The sequence below is a fragment of the Bos taurus genome, chromosome 25, assembly GCF_002263795.3.
Source record: "Bos taurus isolate L1 Dominette 01449 registration number 42190680 breed Hereford chromosome 25, ARS-UCD2.0, whole genome shotgun sequence".
Lineage (NCBI taxonomy): Eukaryota > Metazoa > Chordata > Mammalia > Artiodactyla > Bovidae > Bos > Bos taurus.
Genome location: NC_037352.1, coordinates 18,030,446 through 18,053,153, shown reverse-complemented (window position 1 = coordinate 18,053,153; position 22,708 = coordinate 18,030,446). Strand labels below are relative to the sequence as shown.

Genomic DNA, 22,708 nt, shown 5'->3' with positions numbered 1-22,708 from the left:
ATGTTATTAATAAAAAGTCTCAACAACTGTGTTCAGACTTCACACTCATACTTGGAAAAGGTCAAGTTTATCAATTCTCTCTGTTTATCTCTGTGGATTTGCCTATTTTGACCTTAGTCATAGCCATAGAGGAGAAGGCAATGACAACCCACTCAAGTACTCTTGCCTGGAAAATCCCATGGATGGAGGAGCCTGGTGGGCTGCAGTCCATGGGGTCGTGAAGCGTTGGACACAACTGAGCGGCTTCACTTTCACTTTTTACTTTCATGCATTGGAGAAGGAAATGGAAACCCATTCCAGTATTCTTGCCTGGAGAATCCCAGGGACAGAGGAGCATGGTGGGCTGCCATCTATGGGGTTGCACAGAGTCAGACACGACTAATGTGACTTGGCAGCAGCAGCATAGCCATAGAAGTATTCTGGGTGTGAAACATCCATGAAGGTGGATTTAGGTAGCCTACCAAAACCACAGAACTTGGAAAGGTGAAGAGTTGAGTTAGTCACCATTTTCACCCTGTCCTTAAAATTGCTAGGCATTTTGCTTTCTGTCGAAGCCTCATCAAACATCTCTCTCCAAATAGGACTTGGAGGAAGAAGTAGCAGAGTTGTTCTATGATATGATTAAAGACTTTCCAGAACTAACGTTTGGAGCGATATCGATTAGACATGCCATTGGGCGTTACCATGTCACCCTTGACAGTGTTATAGTGTTCAAAAAGGTAAGACTTGAATTTTATTGCTAGTGACGGGTCTCTAGTTCAAAATAATGAACCATGCATGGGCTTTGGGTATAAATTCTGGTTCTGTACTTGTGAACTAAGTGGTATTGACTAGTTGGTTTCTGGGAAACCAGTCTCTAGACGTCTGTCTGACCTTTCCATCCATTTCCCATCGGGAGCTCTTCCTTTCCTTAACCAGTAAATGCCATTAATTAAGGCTCAGTCTTCTGCCCTGCATTTTCTTCTGGTCCATCCATATACCCATGATTTACAAATCTCCATCTCCAGCCAGACTCCTCTAATCTCCAGACCTTTAAATCCATCACCAGACGTCTCAACATGGTCAAGCCTAAAGTCATGACCTCCCTTCCAAACCCTCTTCTAGTATTCTCTCTCTCTTTTTGTGAATAGCAGAAACATTTATTCCACCCAGCAGCCACTGAAGAAAAGCAAAGTTCAAAAACCTTTCTTTGATTATCTTCTCAGTTATAAATAGAAATAGGCATTTTTGTCAAAGAAGACATACACATGGCACATGAACACAACACAAATGTTCAACATCATGAATCATAGGGAAATGCGATCCTCTCACAGTGCGATGTCACCATCACTCCCAGCTCCTCTGTAAACAAAATCAGAACACCTAGGCATCATTCTAACACCTCTCTCTTTTCCATCCCTGCTAACCGATCCATCAGCCCAATCCCATTGATTTTTAAATTTAAAATGTTCCATGAATCTATCCACTTCTTTCTATTGCTACCATCATAGATCAAGTTGACCATTCATATCCCACAGCCTAGTGCAACATACATTCAACTGGTCTACCACATTTTATCTTGTCCTCTAAAGAGATATCTTTTCAAAATTAAAATCTGATGGTTATTTTCCTTCTTCTCATTGAAAGCCCTTTAACAGTGTCCTATAATTTTTAGGATAAATATGAGTCTTTGATGAGACCCACAAGGCTTTCCACAGTCTAACCTCTATTACAAACTGCCCTCCTCTCCCTCTCTGGGATCTAGATCTGAGCTGTTCAATACAGCAACCACTAGTCACATGTGACTATTTACTGTAACATTGAAATGTTAGTTCTTCAATCAAACTAGCTATTAGTAGATAGTGGCTACTATATTTAATATCATTGATTTACAGAGCAAATCCATCATCTCAGAGAATTCTACTGAAGTGTTACTTTAGACTCTGTAGTTTGGTTCCTAGAATATGCATTATTCCTTCCCTACACAAAGCTAAATCCTTACAATAACCATGTTACTTAAAGACACGGCTCAGAGAGGTTAGGTTACTTGCTCAAGGCCACACAGGAAGTAGATGAAATGATCCAGATGCTGGTTGACTTCTCATAGGGAAGACTGTGAGCCATTGTGTTTTACTTAGGCCCATGAAAGTCTGAAAGATTTCAAGCTAGAGAATAAAATAACCTGATTTGTGTTTTTGAATGGACAACATAGAGTCCAGAAGTAGATCCATATGCATACTGAAATTTAGTATTTAATAAAGATGCTGTTTTAGACTAGTAGGCAGACTATGTTATTCAGTGACTAGCATTGAGAGAATTGGGTAGCCGTTTGAAAAAAGCTAAAGCTAAATCCATAAGTCATTCCTGCCACCAAATTAAATTTCAGCTTGATCCCTGATTTAAAAATATAATAAAACTGTGGAAAGACTAAAAGACGCCATAGGAGAATTTGCTTTCTAACCTTGGAGGGAGGGGAAAAGTCCCTTTATGAAGCATGACAGAAACCATAGAGAATATGAAAAGAAACCACTATTAAATTTGGACCATACAAAAAAACATTAAATTCTGAAGAATAAGTGAAGGTCACTCAGCCGTGTCCAGCTGTTTGCAACCCCATGGACTGTACAGTCCATGGAATTTTCCAGGCCAGAATACTGGAGTGGGTAGCCATTCCCTTCTCCAGGGGATCTTCCCAACCCAGGGATCAAACCCAGTTCTCCTGCATTGCAGGCAGATTCTTTACAAGCTGAGCTACCAAGGAAGCCCTCTGCAGAACAAACCCAGTCACAAAATAAAAAACGAAACAGCAAACTTGGCATTGCATTTAGGAGAGATTTGGTTTATGTTAATGGTTAAGAACATGGGCACTAGAGTCAGATTGCCTGAGCTGGAATTTTGGCTCCATGTCTTAGCTTAGCTTAGTTTAGCTTAGCTTAGCAACTCTGGGCAAGTCACTTCACTCCTCTGTGCCTCAATTTTCTCAACTGTAAAATGGGCAAAATAATAGTATATGGCTCAGTGAGATGTTATGAGGATTAAATGAGTTAATACATACATGTTTAGAACTGTGGCTGGTACAACTTGATCTCTCCATAAGTTTAATTAGTATTATTAAACTATTATTATGACCAGACAAGCGTGTAGGCTTTATCAAGAGGACAATATGGCTTATGTTTAAGAAAGAGTCGCATTTTAACATCACTCTGGCTGAAGTTTAGGGGACAGATTGAAGGGAAGCAGGGGGATAAGTTGGAAGACTATTAGGAAACTATTGTAGGAGCCCAGGAAATACGTTTGGATTAGAGGTTGGAATTGGTATAGATGTAGAGAAGGAGATGGAGTGGAGAGAAATAAGGAGATAGCTACTTTTTTCTCCTTCTCCCACAGACTTTGATCCTGTGCTACAGATAATTTATATCATTTTCTGTGTTAATCCAGTTCCTTCTGAGAAGCAGTCATCAAGCAGGATTAGTCATGCAAAAATTAGAGGAAATGCCTGTGAAGGAAAACAGAAAGGGGGGTGGGGAAACTTATCAGACCATGATGCAGATTCGACCCTTGGAAGGAAGGAAGGTGAAGTGGAAGTCTTTGATTGCAGTGTAGTCCTAAGAAAGTTCATCAAAGTCCTCCATAAGAGAAGTCCTGCATCTTCCAGAAATGGGCTTGCCTTAGTATCCTTGAAAAATTCATTGGTTAGGAGCAGTGTGTGAAAAACTGCTCAGCATCAGCACAAATACATTGACGAGATTTCAGAGCAAGGCAGATAGGGCTGTCAGTCAACTATACTCCCTGCTCTGTAGACCAGAGATTTTCATGGCTTCCCTATATCCATATTCCACCCTCAGGTTAGTCTGCTCAGATGTCTGTATTTATTAAGTATCTAGATTATATGTCACACCTGTTACCATGGTGTTTCCCTTTTATCCTAGGGGAAAATCGTACTATTTACATTTATTAAATGGTTATGTCATGGATGCTACTGCCGTCTAATTTTTTCTTCTATTGTCCAAGGGAAGAATTGTGAACCGCCAGGAGCTTATTAATGACAATGTCAACAAACAAATCCTCAATAAACTCATAAAAGAACAACTCACAGATCTTGTTATTGAATACAACACTGAGGTCAGTGAGCAAAGGGTCTCAGGAGGAGGGTAGCTGCGGTAGCTGTGTGCACAAAATGACTTGTTTTCTTTTGAATTTCAGAGTAGGGATCTGATTTACGAATTGAACATCCTGAATCACATGTTGCTCTTTGTCTCCAAAAGCTCTGAGTCATTTCGTATAATAATGCAGCATTACAAGTTGGCATCGAAGATATTCCAAAACAAGGTTTGTGGAAATTGCCATTGCTTTTTAGGGTTCTTTGGATAGGAATCAAAGCCCTGTAGACCCTGATGCCATCCATCTGCTTTGCTGACTGTAAATGAATCTAAGAAGAATTGGCATATTCATTTGTATACCTCCTGATTTGCAGTCTTCTTCCTGCCCAGTGTCTCTTTCTTTCTCACCAAAGCTTTGCTTTTCCTTCCCTCATCTTTTTGAGAAGCCTACTATGGTAACATGATTGTTTTGGCTGCTTTTTTGATGGACCAGGCTCTGCTAAGAGTGGGTGACTGCACTGTGGCTAGAATCTGGCCTGGAAGAGAGGGGAAAGCAAGACCTGAGGTCAGGGACTGTGAAAAGCCTGAAGATGTGAAGCAGTACAGACAGCAGTTGCTGGGGTTCTAGGATTCAGCATCAATAGGCTTTGGTGCAAATTCTCTTCCTCTTACAAATGATTTTGTCTTAGATGAGTTTAATCTCTCAGTCTCAGTCACTTTCAGTGAAAAACGGATAATTAGAGCAAGAATTAGAAGTGCTTTATGTAAAGGAATGAGCAAATGTACAATAAACAGTGCTTACTTTTATTATTATCATTAGAAACACATCAGTGTTTCCGAAGTATTATATCCATATATATGTAGTTACCACCGTCTGGAGTATGGAGGCTATTTACTTCCTTTTTCTCTTTATTTTTATAAGAAGTAAGGTAATAAAATTATTCTGAAATTTAAACAAAACAATTAAAAACTTTGAAGACTTAAATGAACACATAATAAAGCCACTATGCACCAACATATTTAAGACCATGCTACATCCCACATCATTATTCACCAGGAAAGCTGTTCTAATTACAGAAACATCTGTTGTAAATGCATTCCTGTGTGTGTGTGTATGTGTGTGTGTGTGTGTGTGTGTGTGTACGAGCTCAGTAGTGTCCTACTCATTGTGACCCCATGGACTGCAGCCCTCCAGGCTCCTCTGTCCATGGAATTTCCCAGGCAAGAATACTGGACTGGCTTGCCAGTTCCTTCTCCAGGGAATCTTTCCAACCCAGGGATCCAATCTGCTCGTCTTATGTCTCCTGAATTGGCAGGTGGGTTCTTTATCCCTAGCACAACCTGGGAAGCAATAGTTCCTGGTTTATTCAATTTTAACCTAGATTTTTGATGTAATTAAATTGATTACAATCTGATTGCTTTCCCGCTATTTTTGTTATAATGGTCAATTTGTTGTTGCTTAGTCACTAAGAGACGGAGAAGGCAATGGCACCCCCACTCCAGTACTGTTGCCCGGAAAATCCCATGGATGGAGGAGCCTTGTAGGCTGCAGTCCATGGGGTCGCTAAGAGTCGGACACGACTGAGCAACTTCACTTTCACTTTCCACTTTCATGCATTGGAGAAGGAAATGGCAACCCACTCCAGTGTTCTTGCCTGGGGAATCCCATGGACAGAGAAGCCTGGTGGGCTGCAGTCCATGGGGTCCCACAGAGTCGGACACAACTGAAGCGACTTAGCAGCAGCAGCAGCAGTCACTAAGAGAAGTGAAAGACAAAGCAGAAAAAGAAAATATACCCCTCTGAATGCAGAGTTTCAGAGAATAGTAAGGAGAGAGAAGAAAGCTTTCTTAAGTGAACAATGCAAAAAAAAAAAAAAAGAGGAAAACAATAGAATGGGAAAGACTAGAGATCTCTTTAAGAATAGAGATACCAAAGGAACATTTCATGCAAAGATAGACACAATAAAGGACAGAAATGGTATGGACCTAACAGAAGCAGAAGACAGTAAGAAGAGGTGGCAAAAATACACAGAAGAATTGTGCAAAAAAGATCTTCACGACCCAGATAATCACGATGGTGTGATCACTCACCTAGAGCCAGACATGCTGGAGTGCGAAGTCAAGTGGGCCTTAGGAAGCATCTCTGTGAACAAAGCTAGAGGAGGTGATGGAATTCCAGTTGAGTTATTTCAAATCCTAAAAGATGATGCTGTGAAAGTGCTGTACTCAACATGCCAGCAAATCTGGAAAACTCAGCAGTGGCCACAGGACTGGAAAAGGTCAGTTTTCATTCCAATCCCAAAGAAGGGCAATACCAAAGAATGTTCAAACTGTTGCATAATGGCACTCATTTCACATACTAGCAAAGTAATGCTCAAAATCCTTCAAGGTAGGCTTCAACAATATGTGAACCGAGAACTGCCAGATGTTCAAGCTGGATTTAGAAAAGGCAGACATACCAGAGATCAAACTGCCAGCATCCTCTGGATCATAGAAAAAGCAAGTTCAGTTTAGTTCAGTCCCTCAGTCATGTCCGACTCTTTGCAATCCCATGAATCACAGCATACCAGGCCTCCCTGTCCATCACCAACTCCTGAAAAAGCAAGAGAGTTCCAGAAAAAATCTATCCCTGATTAATTAACTATGCTAAAGCTTTTGACTGTGTAGATATCAATAAACAGTGGAAAATTCTTAAAGAGATGGGAATACCAGACCACCTGACCTACCTCCTGAGATACTTGTATGTAGGTCAAGGAGCAACAGTTAGAACTGTACATGGAACAACTGACCAGTTCAAAATCGGGAAAGGGATATATCAAGGCTGTATATTGTCACCCTGCTTATTTAACTTATATGCAGAGAGAGTACATCATGAGAAATTCCAGGCTGGATGAAGCACAAGCTGGAATCAAGATTGCCAGGAGAAATATCAATAACCTCAGATACGCAGATGACACCACCCTTATGGAAGAAAGTGAAGAGGAATTAAAGAGCCTCTTGGTGAAGGTTGAAAGAGGAGAATGGAAAAGCTAGCTTACAACTCAACATTCAGAAAACTAAGATCATGGCATCCAGCCCCATCACTTCATGGCAAATAGATGGGGAAACAATGGAAACAGTGACAGACTTTATTTTCTGGGCTCCAAAATCACTGTGGATAGTGACTGCAGCCATGAAACTAAAAGACACTTCTTGGAAGAAAAGCAATGACAAACCTAGAAAGTGGATTAAAAAGTAGAGACATCACTTTGCTGACAAATGTCCATATAGTCAAAGCTATGGTTTTTCCTGTAGTCATGTATGGATGTGAGAGCTGGACAGTAAAAAAGGCTGAGCACTGAAGAATTGATACTTTTGAACTGTGGTGCTGGAGAAGACTCTTGAGAGTCCCTTGAACAGCAAGGAGATCCAACCAGTCAATCCTAAAGGAACTCAACCCTAAATATTCATTGGAAGGACTGATGCTGAAACTGAAGCTCCAATACTCTGGCCACCTGATGCAAAGAGCTGATTCATAGATCCATTGACAAGACCCTGATGCTGGGAATGATTGAAGGCAGGAGGAGAAGGCAATGACAGAGGATGAGATGGTTGAATGGCATGACTGACTAAATGGATATGAGTTTGAGCAAACTCCAGGTGATGGTGAAGGACAGGGAAGTCTGGTGTGCTGCAGTCCATGGGGTGGCAAAGACTTGTACATGACTGAGCTACTGAACAACAAGTTGCTAAGTCATGTCCGACTCTTTTCTGACCCCATGGACTGTAGCCCTCCAGGCTTTTCTGTCCATGAGCTCTCCCAGCAAGAATACTGGGGTAGGTTGCCATTTTCTTCTCTAGAGGAATCTTCCTGACCCAGGGATTGTATGCACATCTCCTGAATCATCATGTGGATTCTTTACCACTGAGCCACCAGGGAAGCATAATTGCTTAGCCATAATTCTTCTAGATTGATTTTTTAATTTATCTCTTTAATCTAGATGGAATTTATTTTGGCATATATCAAAAGACTGAGGTTGTTGATTGCCTTTATCCCATTTAGCAAGCTTGTTGAATGTCATTTATGATTGTGCTCCATTTTTGAGGCAAAGTTATACAGTTGGATAAATATTATTCCAACAGGTCATGCCCCTTATCTTGTTCTCCTCTAACAAATGTTTACTGAAAATATACATGGTTTTAATATGTCTACTTTGTTTTTCACTCTCTCCCCAGCACCTGGAAGACTGTCTGATACACAGTAGACTCTTAATATTTTGAATCATGAATGACCTGAGAGTGTCCAAATCCAGAGTCTTCAAGAGCCTCTAAATGGTCTCCTTTCACATTTTCTTCTTATCTACAACCAGAGTGGCCTTTTTAAATTATCACCATGTCACACTCTGGCTTATTATTCTCAGAAACTTCTCATCTCTTTCATATCAACTCTCGGCTCCTCACTGTAGATCTGACCTTATCTCTCACCATCTCCCATGACTCTATCCCTCATGGTGTTGTAGCCACACTGGGCTGCCTCTCTGTTCTAGAACACTCTAAGTGTTCCCCATCCCTCCACCCAGGCCTTTTCAGTGACAGTCTTCACTGCTTAAATAAGTGATCCCCTGACTAGTTACTCATCACTCAGGTCCAAGCTCAAATGTCATCTCCTCAAATATGCTTTCTGACCTTCTATTGAGCCCCTATGTCACCCTATCTGTGCAGTCACTCTCTCACAATGCCCTGTCTCATTATCCAGTTGGCACTCACTCATTGCTATCTAGTTGATTCATTTCTTTACTCATTTCTTGCCTGTCTTCTCCACTAGAACGTGAGCTCCATGAAGGCATGAATTTTGTGTACCTTGTATCCCCAGTACTTGGTAAAATTCCTAGTAGCCACTCCACAAATAGGTGTAGAATGCATGGTTGAATGAGTTATGAGTTTCCTAGATGGAAGAATAATTTAGAATAATAATGAGTTGACATGTAGTGAGCAATTTTCTACCTCCCAGTCACTGAACTAAGCCTTTTATATACAGTATCCTGTTTCATTCTCACAGCAACCCTGTAATGTGGATACTATTGTAATTATCACTTTACAGATAAGAAAACTGTAGCACATAGAGGGGACATTACTGTTTTGCCCAAGGAACTGAGATGAAAGCTTAGGATCTCCTGACTTCCTGCAGTTGTATGTCTTGCACAAGGATGATGAAACCAGGATGACAGCTAGTGCCTGTCTATGCAGTGGTGTTCAGGACTGCACCTGATGAAAAGGAGCCTTTACAGAGATGCTGCATAGATGCTGCTATTTGCTTTTCATTAAGTGCCTTGCCGGGCTTCCCTGGGGGCTCAGACAGTTAAGAATCTCCCTGCAATGCAGGAGACTCGGATTCCATCTCTGGGTCAGGAAGATCCCCCAGAGAAGGGAATGGCTACCCACTCCAGTACTCTTCCTGGAGAATTCCATGGACAGAGGAACCTGATGGGCTACAGTCCATGGGGTTACAAAGAGTCAGACATGACTGAGCAGCTCAAACTACTACCACTACAAGTGCCCTCCCGTAGCTTCCCACAGTTTCTCTCCCTCGCCCTCTCCATAACTCCAGTCCAGACAGACATGGGTTTCATTTGATTTTGCAGATCCTTTTCATCCTTGTGGATACAGATGTGCCCAGAAATAGACGTGTCTTCAAATACTTCCAGATCAGAGAGGTCGATGTCCCATGTATCCAAATCATAAACTTAAGCTCCGATGCAAGGTACAAAATGCCTTTCGAGGAAATAACCTACGAAAACCTCCGGAACTTCGGCCAGAGCTTCCTGAATAGAAAGGCTAAGGTAAACCCGTCCCTGGATAATGATTATTCAGAACCTCAAAATAATTCTTTTTTGGCTGTGCTGGGTCTTCACTGCTTCGCTTAGCCTTTCTCTAGTTGCAGTGAGCGGTGGCTACTCTTCGTTGTGATGCTCGGGCTTCTCATTGTGTTGGCTTCTCTTATTTCCCAACATAGGTTCTAGGCAAGCTTGGATTCAGTAGTTGTGGTATACAACCTTAGTTGCCCTGAAGCATGTGGAATCTTCCTTGACTAGGGATTGAACCCACGCCCCCTGCATTGGCAGGCAGAATCTTATCCACTGTGCCACCAGGGAGGTCCTCAAAATAATTTTTTCTGTCATTCCGCTGGCTTTGGGCATCTGAATGGAAAAGTCAGTCTTACGTTTCTTGTGATGAAATACCCGCATCTCCCCATCTCAAATCTATTCAACGTTTGATATGTCCTGACCTTATAATTCCACCATTAATTCGTTATTCTTAATTTTAAGACATTTTCTCTATAGGAATCTCCAATTGAAATGAGCACTCCCAGCCTGGCATTGTCTCAAAGTAGGTTCTTACTCTTCTTTCAGACTCTAAAGTGAAAGATTTACTTGGGCACAGGGTAGATGCTTGCTTGGGGGAGAAGATGGGGTGGCATATATGGAGCAATCAGGACTTAACCTCAAAGACTTTAGGGACTAAGGAGGAGAGGCTTCAAAAAGAGGGCTACAAACACTATGTTGCCCCATTACATAACCACCTGCTGTTTATTTAGCTCTTGCTGTATCCTCAACCACCTTTCTGAGTTACTTCCTGCTGAGTTAGGTGATCATATTGTTTATTTTTCCAAATGTGGACACTTTTGAGAGTAATGGGAGCATTCTTTGGAAGTATTTTAAATGGCAGGAATAAACTGGGGTACTCCAGGCAAACAGGAATGTATGATCACCTTATTTTGGAGGGCTCCCTCTACTTCTGTCCATCCCCCCACAGACACTGCTTCCTCTGCAGCCTTCTCAAATGAAAGCTGATTTTTATTTTATGTACAGCATTATCACACACCAGTTGGTAAGGCTGGTGTCCTCCATGCCACTTCTAAACCATTTCTCTTCCTCTTGGCTTTTAAAAACTCCAAATTCTTTAGATTCCATGCCTTTGGACTTTAGACCACCAGCTCCTGCCTCCCATGGCTGTCCTGGTCACTTCCCTTTCACTTTCTGAGGATGCAGACATGCCCTCTACCCCTATTCTGTCCTTATTTACAGAGATGTCAATATCCAAAACCCTCATCTCTTCTCCAGTAATGGTATGTCCATGCCTTCTCAGCCACTTGCTCTTAGGGCCATACTCTAGAGATGGCAGCCCCTCTGAAAGCCTGATTTCACCCTTCCTGTCCCCTCAGTTCCCTTCCCTAGTAGCCACATGGCTACAACCCCTTACCCTTTTCTCGTGGCTCCAGTCTCCTGATCTTATTTCATAATCCCTTTAATGCCCTCCTTTGTTAACTTGGATTCCATGTCCATCACCCTGATGATGATTCCCTTAACTCCTCCGTCCCTTCCACCTTCTACCTCCTCTACATCCCCTAGCATTTCCCAGGCAAAATCACAACTCCAGTTGAACCCACTTAACTTTCCTATAGATTCTAGGCCAATTCTGGAAAAAAAGAACATCACCCTGAGGCAGGCTGGCTTCATGGAGTCACAAACCAAACCCCCTGTGGGCTCTTAGAAATGTTCTGACATTTATAGAAATTTCACTTAATGTGTTCATTCTCTTAATCTTGGAGTCTATTTCTCCTCAACCTCATTCCTACTTTCAGTCTGAGCTGAGTATTCTAATATATCCCTAAGAAAATAGAAGGTTTCAGACAGGGTCCCCTCATTTTCTATCACCACATCTGCAGATCTAAGATGGAGTTCTGCCTGTCCTCTTTTTCTCATTCTGGTTATATCTCAGGAGGTGTTTGTCTTCCTCTCAAGGACCAGCACATCCTCTTGTGTTCTTGGGACAAAGAAGAGCATCTTTCATCTGACCTATAAGATGTCACGAGTCTGATCTGGCCCATTACTAATTCTCCATCATTTTCTCCATTTCCCATCCCTCACATCCAGTCCCCTCACAAAGAATCTTCAGGTCCTTTCCAGAGGTGGGGGTAGGGATGAGGGAAGCTATTGTAGGTGACAAGGCTGGTGAGTTGGACAAAGACCACACAGCAAGGACTTGTAAGAATATTAAGGACTTGGTATTCTAAAAGCAATGGGAAGCCACATTTGCCTGGTGAAAGTAGAACCTGCTTTTAGAATAAAGGTGTGAAGAGGATTAGGAGGAGATAAAGAGAGGACACTGTAATAACAGTGACCTAGATGAGAGATGAAAGCTACCTGGCCAAAGTAGTAGCAGTGCAGACAGAAAGGTGTGAATTCAAGAGATATTCAGAAAACAATGGTTGCAAAGAAAAATACATGTTCTGAGATTTTTCATCGCCTCCTTTAAAGAGAAGCAAGAACTGAGTTCATTTTTTCATTTGTTCACAATATTGACTGAGGTCTCATGATGTACCAGTACTCAGTGGTACTCAATGATAAGGGAAGAAAAGTCCTTTGTGAGGACTCAGATAGGGACACATTAATCACATAACCATAAAATAAATATAAATGATAAATAAGTGATACAGGAAAAGTACCAAGTATTATGAGAATTTATGAAAGCAGGGCTGTGACCTAGTCTGGGGGAGAGTCAGGGAAATCTTCCTCTGAGATCATTCTGAAAGACAAATCTAAGTTAGAGATAATTCTGATAGAGAAGGGAGCATGGGAATGAGGAAGTGGGCAGAAGGCTAGTCCTTTGAGTGAATAGACCAGTGTGGCTGAAGAAAGCGAGGAAACAATGATGAATGTGGAAAAGGTGGCGGAAAACAAAGTATAATATATATTTTATAGGTGACATAAGTGATCCTAGTTTGATTCTTGGAATAATTGAGGACAGCTATATTTTTGGGAGAAGGGACATAGTCTAGTTTAGATGTTAATGATATGAAACCCACTCTCATCTAAGAATTCTAAGAATCATGTATTTGGAATTCTGGAATCCACCCTGGTTTGGGACTCTGCTGCCTTCTCAGCCCTCTGACTCCAGTGCCCTGGACAATCCAGGTTACACATTTAGCTCATGACCTTTCTTAACATTTCAAATGCTTTCCCAAGGCTGCTATAAAAACAAGAGAAAATTTTCTATTGTTTCCAGCCGTGGTGGGGACCCCAACTGCCAACCCATTTCTGGAGGCTGTTAAAATGTCTCAAATTTATTTCCTAGAAACATCTATCCAGTGAAGAAATTCCAAATTATTGGGACCAGGGGCTGGTTAAGCAGCTTGTTGGGAAGAACTTCAATGTCGTCGTGTTTGACAAGGAAAGGGACGTGTTTGTGATGTTCTGTGAGTATCTCTGCAGGGGCCTCTGGAGGCTGTGCCTCTAACGTTACTTTTTCAAGTGGAGGTTCCTGAATTCTTGGGTACCAAAATCTCCAAAACCTACCAAAGCATCATGCCAAGAATGGTCTTCAGATATCCATAGTTTGGCTCAAGATGCTATCAGCTACAAAGCAACTCTCCCCCCAGATCAAATTCTTGAAGCGTGTGGAATACCTTTCACGTAATCGAAGCCTGTGGCTATTTGTAACAACAGTAATACTGATGGCTAACGCTGATTGGATGCTAGAGCCGCCAGGCCTGCACCATCACACTACACTAGCTCACTCAATCCTCACACCTTACTTTTGAAAGTAGCTACTTTATTGCTCTCACCTTACAGGTGAGTATACAGAGTCCCAGGGAAGTGAAACTTTACTGAAGTTAGGCAGCTAGTGGGTGACCTTAAGTAAGTAAGGGATTGGAACCTAGTCAGCCTGAATCCAGTGGCTGCACGGGTAACTGCTGTACCAGCATAAGTTAAGTAACATCAAATAGCCCATATTTAACATACCTGAGCTGGGGCAACCAAAATGAAGACTCACATCATACATGTAAAAGACCTGGAACAGTGTCTGGCATGTTGTAAGCACAGATAAAAGGCAGGTACTATTTATTGCCATTGTTTCCCTTGTTATGACTGTTTCCAGTGTTCACCCAGGGACTGTTGCTCTTCCTCCATTGTTTCTGATTTGCATGTGAAACCAAAGCGAAGGGACCTTCTCTTTTACCCTGAGACACAGAGAAGGGTGGCAATGCAGTGACTTCAGATACCTCTTTTACTTAACAGGAGGAGCTGATATTTATTGAGCACTGATGAGTTTGCTGTTTATACACCTGCTCTCATTCCTCCTCCAACCAAGCCTCTTAGGAAGGTACAGTGGATTTCCCCATGATACAGATCAGGGAACCTAGCCTCAGAGAGAAGAATTACTTTACCCCAGATCCCATAGCAAGTAAACTGCAAGACAAAAAGTTCAAATCCAGGTCTGATGCCATCATTTCCTAGAGGGTGAAACAAGGACTGGGTTACATTATGCAGGCCTTTAAAACTCTCATTAAAATGGACATTCATCCACGGAGCCAGGTGTTTATAAGTCTGCATGGCTGAATAACCATGATCTTTTGCCTTTAAGTGAGAGCCTGGGGAGGCCTTTCTTTGCTCGTCTGACACTGGGAGTCTTGAGAATGCTCACTTGGTTCTGGTAAAAAACCAGTGGTCTCATTTTTTTGGAATCAGGGTTGTCAGATTAGCCTCACGACCATAGCCATTAGGCCCCCTTGGGTTCCCACCCAGGGCCTGTTGATCTCCAGGGAAGCTGCCAGGATGCAGCCAGGAGAGTAGATGATCACAGAGGCACTCAGTCTGTAAATGGAGGGATAATCATCCAAATGTAATACCCAGGGACTTTGAGCCACTCCTCCGACAAAGCCAGAATCTTTAATGGAACGAATAAGGCAAGGTTGTTTCCCTTCCATGGTTGGAGCTGGTCCCAATTCTCCCCACAGTTCCAGGTGTCTGGACTGTCCACAGAGCTTAGGGAACTATCTGGAGGGAAGTCCAGTGTCTCTTTCCCAGGGATAGTTGTACTTAGCTCAACCTCATGTTCACTTCCTAGGTGGACTCTCCTCCGTGGGACTGAAAGGAGTGTGATACAATGGTCACAAGTCAAAGCAGCCTGTCTGCTAATCCCACTTCCTCTGCTTAAATCACTAAGTGACCTTGAGTTGTAAGCTTAACCACTGTTGGAAAACTCTTGTGCTCTCTCTCACATACACAAATACACATACTTTTTGGCAGAACATAAATATTTTTTTCTTGGTTTGGTTTTCCTCTTCAGCTGGATAGAAGGAAATGTTAAAGGGAAATCAGAGAATAGAAGAAAATGTCCCAACATGTTAATGTCTGAGTGGAAAGGGGACTAGGTTATTTTTTTTTTTTTTCTAGTTTATGTAGTGATGATCAGATACTATAGCTGAAATGTAAGATAACCTAAGTGAAGTAAGTGAAAGTGAAAGTTGCTCAGTTGTGTCTGACTCTATAGTCCATGGAATTCTCCAGGCCAGAATACTGGAGTGGGCAGCCATTCCCTTCTCCAGGGGATCTTCCCAACCCAGGGGTCAAACCCTGGTCTCCCACATTGCAGGTGGGTTCTTTACCAGCTGAGCCAGGAGGGAAGCCCAAGAATACTGGGGTTGGTAGCCTATCCCGTCTCCAGCAGATCTTCCTGACCCAGGAATCGAACTGGGGTCTCCTGCATTGCAGGCGGTTTCTTTACCAACTGAGCTATCAGGGAAGCCCAAGATAACCTAACATACTATTAAAAGAGACAGGGAGTGCAATTTGCATGGCAGCAGACCATTAGTGGAGCACAGTGATGGTGTCTACGGGGGAGTGTGGCTTTCAGGGTCTTTATGAGTGTGAGCTTGAGTGATGGCCCTTCTTTTCCAGATGCACCCTGGTCCCAGAAGTGCATGGTGTTATTCCCAGTGTTGGAAGAACTGGGCAGAAAGTATCAAAACCACTCCACAGTCACCATCGCCAAGATTGACATCACAGCAAATGACATTGAGCTGACGTACCAGGACCGGTACCCCTTCTTCAGACTCTTCCCCACTGACTCTCAAAAAGTGAGGGGCTCTTGGGATTCACATAACTGGAAATGTTATATTATTGTCAAGGACTCTGTTTCTCTCAGTCTCCCTCTACCTTTTACAAAATCAACTTCATTCTCAGCTCCAACTCTTATTATCTTTTCATATTCAAGTTAGAGAAAGATTTCCACTAGCTTTCAGAAAATTCCCAACTCAGTCTGATTGGGTCCCCCTAACCCAATCATTGTGGCAAAGGGGATGTTGGTGTTTTGATAGTCAGGCCTAGGTCAAATGGTTCCCTCTGGTATTAAAGCTGAGCTTCACTCAGACTATATGGAATAAGGTAAGGGGAGTCACCATGTGAATATTGGGGGTGGGGTGGTACCAGAAGAAGGAAGACTGCATGATGGAGACAATTAAGTACTTTACACTTTGGTTATAGAGCCATTGAACATCACCAGTGTTCATGGAATACATACTTCATGCTACTTTGGTATGTGGGGAAGGACGTCAAAGAATCACAAGCCAAGGTCCCTGATCCCAGGAAGAGTACGATTAAGTGTTGGGTAAAGTCATGGAATGTGAAGTCAAGTGGGCCTTAGGAAGTATCACTGCGAACAAAGCTAGTGCAGATAATAGAATTCCAGTTGAGCTGGAATTCCAGTTGAGCTATTTCAAATCCTAAAAGATGATGCTGTGAAAATGCTGCACTCAATATGTCAGCAAATTTGGAAAACTCAGCAGTGGCCACAGGACTGGAAAAGTTTTCATTCCAATCCCAAAGAAAGGAAATGCCAAAGAATGCTCAAGCTACTGCACAATTTCACTCATCTCACATGCTAGTAAAGGAATGCTCAAAATTCCCCAAGTCAGGCTTCAGCAATATGTGAACAGTGAACTTCCAGATGTTCAAGCTGGTTTTAGAAAAGGCAGAGGAACCAGAGATCAAATTGCCAACATTTGCTGGATCATCGGAAAAGCAAGAGAGTTCCAGAAAAACATCTATTTCTGCTGTATTGACTATGCCAAAGCCTTTGATTGCGTGGATCACAATAAACTGTGGAAAATTCTGAAAGAGATGGGAATACCAGACCACCTGACCTGCCTCTTGAGAAACCTGTATACAGATCAGGAAGCAACAGTTAGAACTGAACATGGAACAACAGACTGGTTCCAAATAGGAAAAGGAGTACGTCAAGGCTGTATATTGTCACCCTGCTTTATTTAACGTCTATGCAGAGTACATCATGAGAAATGCTGGGCTGGAAAAAGCACAAGCTGGAATCAATATTGCCAGGAGAAATATCAATAACCTCAGATATGCATATGACACCACCCTTATGGGAGAAAGTGAAGAAGAATTAAAGAGCCTCTTGATGAAAGTGAAAGAGGAGAGTAAAGATGTTGGCTTAAAGCTCAACATTCAGAACACTAAGATCATGCCATCTGGTCCCATCACTTCATGGAAAATAGATGAGGAAGCAGGGTAAACAGTGGTTGGCTTTATTTTGCTGGGATCCAAAATCACTGCAGATGGTGATTGCAGCCATGAATGCCATGCAGGCATTCCAAGCTTACTCCTTGGAAGGAACGTTATGACCAACCTAGACAGCATATTCAAAAGCAGAGACATTACTTTGCCAACAAAGGTCCATCTAGTCAAGGCTATGGTTTTTCCAGTGATCATGTATGGATGTGAGAGTTGGACTGTGAAGAAAGCTGAGTGCCAAAGAATTGATGCTTTTGAACTGTGGTGTTGAAGAAGACTCTTGAAAGTCCCTTGGACTGCAAGAAGATCCAACCAGTCCATCCTAAAGGAGATCAGTCTTGGGTGTTCATTGGAAGGACTGATGTTGAAGCTGAAACTCCAGTATTTTGGCCACCTGATGCGAAGAGCTGACTCATTTGAAAAGACCCTGATGCTGGGAAAGATTGAAGATGGGAGGAGAAGGGGATGACAGAGGATGAGATGGTTGGACGGTATCACCAACTCAATGGACGTGAGTTTGGGTAAACTCCAGGAGTTGGTGATGGACAGAGAGGCCTGGCGTGCTGCGGTTCATGGAGTCGCAAAAAGTTGGACACGACTGAGTGACTGATTTGAACTGAACTGAAGGTCATGGTATAGCCTCATCTCCAAATGCAATTGACATTAAATAGGGCAGATTCTGGAGGGCTTATATGGCTGGAAGTCTTCATGAAAATATGACACTTTGAAGAATGGTAGGGATTTAAATCAGAAGTGTGTGAATTATAAGTAGGGAGTATAATATAAACAAGGGGGTAGGCGGAGGGCTAACCACAGAACTGTGAAAGAGATGTCATCCTCCTGGTGTAGAAGATGCACATGGAAAATGAGGCTAGATTGAAAGGGTGGATGGACCTGGTTCAGATCTTCAGTTATCTGAAAAGGAGTTTAGACAGCCAGAGGGCAGTAAACAGTTTCCTAATCTTCTTAAAGACTGAAAAAGGAAAGGAAGCTAGTGATAACTGAGCAAGAACATACGCCAGACCTTTTGTAAAACAAATATTCTCATTCTTTAGTGATAAAATAGCATATATATCTAGATGTAGATATATATAGTGCTCCTATGAGTCAAGCGTTGTTTTAACTGCCTTTTGCACGCTGTTTGCGACCCCATGGACTGTTAGCCCACCAGGCTTCTCTGTCCATGAGATTTCCTAGGCAAGAGTATGGGAGTGGATTGCCATTTTTTTTTCTCCAGGGGCTCTTCCCAGCCCAGGAATAGAACCCAGGTCTCCTGCATTGCAGGCAGGTTTACCTCTGAGCAACCAGGGAAGCCTCCTTTTCACATAGTAACTCGTTAAATCCAAAGAACACCACCATGAGCAAGGGACTGTTATTATCTTCATCTTACAGTTAAGGAAACTGAGTCATAGAGTGGTTAAGCTTCCAGACAACACTGCAAAGTGATGAAGCCAGGGATTGAGCCCCAACAGTGTGGCCCCATAGTTCTTGCTCTGAACAACTATATCACAGCCCTATGATGGAGGATATTTCATTATTCTTATGGTAATGAAAGCTCAGAGAAGTTAAGGAACTTGCTCGCTGCACTCAGGTTGTTAGGAATTTGACTCCGGATTTGTCTGTGGAGCAATCCCTGAGTATCCTGCAGGAAGAGGCTACCATTTCATCTCTGCGCCATTTTCTTCCTAGGCTGTACTGTACAATGGTGAACATACCCTGAAGGGCTTTTCTGACTTCCTGGAAAGTCAAATCAAGATTCAGATTGAGGATGAAGATGAGGTAAGGTGAAACAGCAGTAGCCTAGACCATTCTGTCCCACACAGAACCATCAAGAGCTCAACAGATTAGGAAAGAGGGTGCCAAGACTTCTATAATCTTGTGGGAGAGAATGGAGGAGGGATCCAGGTTGGATGACTTTATTTCAAGGACACATGCTATTAGAAAGGCAGAGTTGAGAAACACATAAAATTAATAAATTTATATTAAAAAAAAAAAAAGGACAACGTCTCACACAGCTCCTAGGCTGCTTCCCTAGGTCCACTATTCTTGAGTGCTTAACCACATGTCCTGATTGGCTCCTGTGCCCTGGCATTGTTCTACAATTTCCATTCCCTCCTAATTCTGTCCATGCCTCAGTAAGCTGAAAGGGGTCATCTGTATTAGTTAGGACCCTTTCAGTTGCAAATGTCAGAAACTATAGCACTGTTTGGCTTAAGCAGCAATGGGAATTTATCCCCTATAACCAGGAGAACATCAAAGGTGGGTGGATTCTGAAGCTCAGAGTCATTTTCTGTCTCCCCATCTCTGTTTTCCTCTGTTTGCTTCATTCCCAAGCAGGCACTTCCCCACGGAGGGGCAGTGACTGCTCCACAGCTCTCAGCTAACATCTTCTCAGCTTGCAAAGAAAGTATTATTAATAATACCAGGTCTTTAGTAGTCCTAGCACATGTCCTGGAACGAATCTCAGCAGCCAGGCCTGGGGCAGCAGCACCTCTGAGCTTAGAGCAGTGAAAGGCTGCTTGGCAATACAATGGCAATTACTGCATAATTCTTGCCTCTATTTATTTTTCCTCCTCCAACCCTTTCTCCCTCCCTCTCTTCTTTTCTTAAATAGCTACTCTCTGTTGAGCAAAGTGAAGAGACAGAAAAGAAGGTATTAGCGGAGGAAAAGGAGGAACATTTTATGAAGAAAGAGCTACCAGAACAGAATTTGCCTGAGCTGGAGAATGTGACCAAGCTCGAAGGGCCAACTGAGCAGAAAGAAAAGGCTGAGGAGGAGAAGGTAGCTGAGCCAAAGGAACCTCCAACACAGGCAGAGAAACCAAGAATGAAGGAAGAACTGTAAGGCTCTCCAAAGCCAGGAAGAGAGGGTGCCCATTTTCCAGATCCTGGCATCATTTTCTGAGTTTATCCACTCCAAATAAAATTCCATATAATTGTGGTAGGTGGGTGGAGGCTGGATAATAAAAGCCCCTGAATGTCTTTGGCCCCGTGTTACTCATTACCTTTTTTCTGCTGGTGTTGCTTTAGAAGAGCTCTTTGGCCTCGAATTCAGATAGGGCTGCAAGGGAAGCCATAATAGTAACATTTAATGAGTGTTTACAACATACTGGGCATTCGCCTAGTTCTCACAGCCTCACTGAGAGCTAGGTTTCATCATCCCCATTTTACAGATGAGGAAACTGAGGCAAAGAGAGGTTGAGCAACCAGGCAGGATCACAAGGCTAGAAAGCCCTTGAAATATGATTCTGGGCAATCTCACTCCACAGGTGGTGCACACATCACCATCACCACTACCACACTGGGATCCCCAGAGAGGGTGGCTGACGCTTTCAAAGAGGTGGACTGATCTTTTTTTTTGCTTCATTTTAGCACGGTAAGAAAGAGATTTGACCCAAAATCTCTCCCTAGTCTTTCACTCAAAATGACCCATTCTCGTAAGCAACCATATGCTAGGCTAACGCTCAAGTCCCTTCTTTCCTTTTATTACCATAAAAGTAACTCCACCAAAATACATGACTCCTCCTACTTCCTTCCATGTGACTCCATCCACTATTCCCCATCTCCAACCACCAGTCTCAGCCACAGAAGTCTTCTAATTGGTCCCTCTACTGCGGCTCTGTACCTCCAAGCCCCCAACACATACATGCACACAATCCGTATTCCCTAAAGCTGTTAAAGTGATCTTTTTAAAAGCCGTTTCATGAGAGCTCACGGTACTACCCTGTTTTTCTAGTTTCTAGTGGCTACCTGCCATTCATGGTTTCCTCTTCAAAGAACTCTGACCATTTGTTTCCATCCTCACTTGTCCTGCTTCCTCTGACTCTAATTCTTCCTGCATCTCTCTCATAAGCACCACTGTAATTGCACTGGGCCTGCCCAGATAACCTCATCTCAAGACGCTGATCTTAATTATACCCACAAAGTCCCTTTTGCCATGTAAGGTAACATTCACACGGAGAAGGAAATGGCAACCCACTCCAGTGTTCTTGCCTGGAGAGTCCCAGGGACCGGGGAGCCTGGTGGGCTGCCGTCTATGGGGTCGAACAGTCAGACACGACTGAAGTGACTTAGCAGCAGCAGCAGCAGCATATTTATGCTGCTGGTTTGTGACATTCACTTAATTCGGGTATAATAGACCTTCTCAGTAAAAGGAGGGCATACTATTTTAGAAACTAAGGTCTACACAAACCACCTGGGCCTCTCCACAGCCTTCCTATTATGTAACGCAAAGGCTGATTGTACTTAATCAGGTCTCAATAGCCTGTGCCCCAGTCTCTCCTTTCCCAAACCCGGGCCTGTCCACATCCAGACTAAGCAGGGAACAGCCTGCGGCCCTGGAACTCACCGGAACCAGTTGCCCTGGCAGGAGCAGGTGTTAGTATTCAAGACACGATTCCAAGCTCACCTGCTTCAAAGCCATGTGGCTGCCAGTTGAAGGAGGGGTCCCCGGGGGCTTCTAGGAAATCACGTGGAACTAAATCACATGGAACAGAGCTCCTTACTGGCCATGAGCCAGAAAATGGGTGTGCTACTTGCCTGTCCCCCAGATGCAACTGGGGCCTTAGGAAGTGGGGGCTCATATTGGTGAATACAGTATGGGTAGGTGGGGCAGGTGATGACTCTCTGTTGGGGGGTCATTAGAGCATACAGGGAGAGAAAAACCTTTTACAGAAGGATACTGTCTCAATGAAAGGATGGGATGTGGAAGATGAGTCCAGAGGCAGGTAGATGGAGAAGATGTGGGAGGCATGGCTTAATGACTCCAATGAAGTTGCCATGTCGTCATTAAGTGTGTGGGGCTGGTGGGGGCAGGGAAGGGTGCGAAGAACAAAGAGTGGAAAAATAGCCAATTAGAGAAATATACCACAAGATGATCTAGCTGTGTTGAATGAAGGTGGTAATTACTGTTCTAAAATACAGATTTTATTATAATTCAAGTCTGACAAAGGCAACAGAACAGGAGATAACTGTCATCAAAAGATAGTTTATTATACTCTCAGATCCTAAGAGGAGGGAATATATCATGCCATGAGGGTGGCATACAGGAAAGTGCTAGGGTTGGTCGGAAGGCAGAGGAAGCAAGGGAGAAATCTGACTATAACCTGAAAATGTAGGCTTTATTGTGGTTCCCACAGGAAGGGACAGAAGAGGCAAGGTAAGCAGGTTTAGGATTGGCTAGTTGGAATAATGTCAGTAGGCTCTGGGACTTGGAAATTGTCCCTAGTTATCTGGTACCTGGTCCTGAGTGTGAGCCTGACAGAGGAGAGCTTGGGT

The 22,708-nt window shown here is 43.0% G+C and overlaps 1 protein-coding gene across 3 annotated transcripts in view; it reads left to right on the top strand.

Moving 5' to 3' along the window:
• The window catches only part of PDILT (protein disulfide isomerase like, testis expressed), a 51,256-nt gene extending 30,843 nt beyond the window's left edge, over positions 1-20,413 (top strand). For 2 of the 3 annotated variants that reach the window (XM_024984887.2, XM_024984886.2), the window contains 8 exons: positions 582-719; positions 3,991-4,101; positions 4,183-4,308; positions 9,701-9,898; positions 13,194-13,314; positions 15,800-15,978; positions 19,121-19,210; positions 20,046-20,413. In XM_024984887.2, the coding sequence (XP_024840655.1) occupies positions 582-719; positions 3,991-4,101; positions 4,183-4,308; positions 9,701-9,898; positions 13,194-13,314; positions 15,800-15,978; positions 19,121-19,210; positions 20,046-20,276 (1,194 nt within the window). In that variant the 3' untranslated portion in view covers positions 20,277-20,413. The remainder of the gene's footprint in view (positions 1-581; positions 720-3,990; positions 4,102-4,182; positions 4,309-9,700; positions 9,899-13,193; positions 13,315-15,799; positions 15,979-19,120; positions 19,211-20,045) is intronic. The other variant, NM_001205848.1, reaches the window with a different exon arrangement.
• The last annotated feature ends 2,295 nt before the right edge of the window (positions 20,414-22,708 follow it).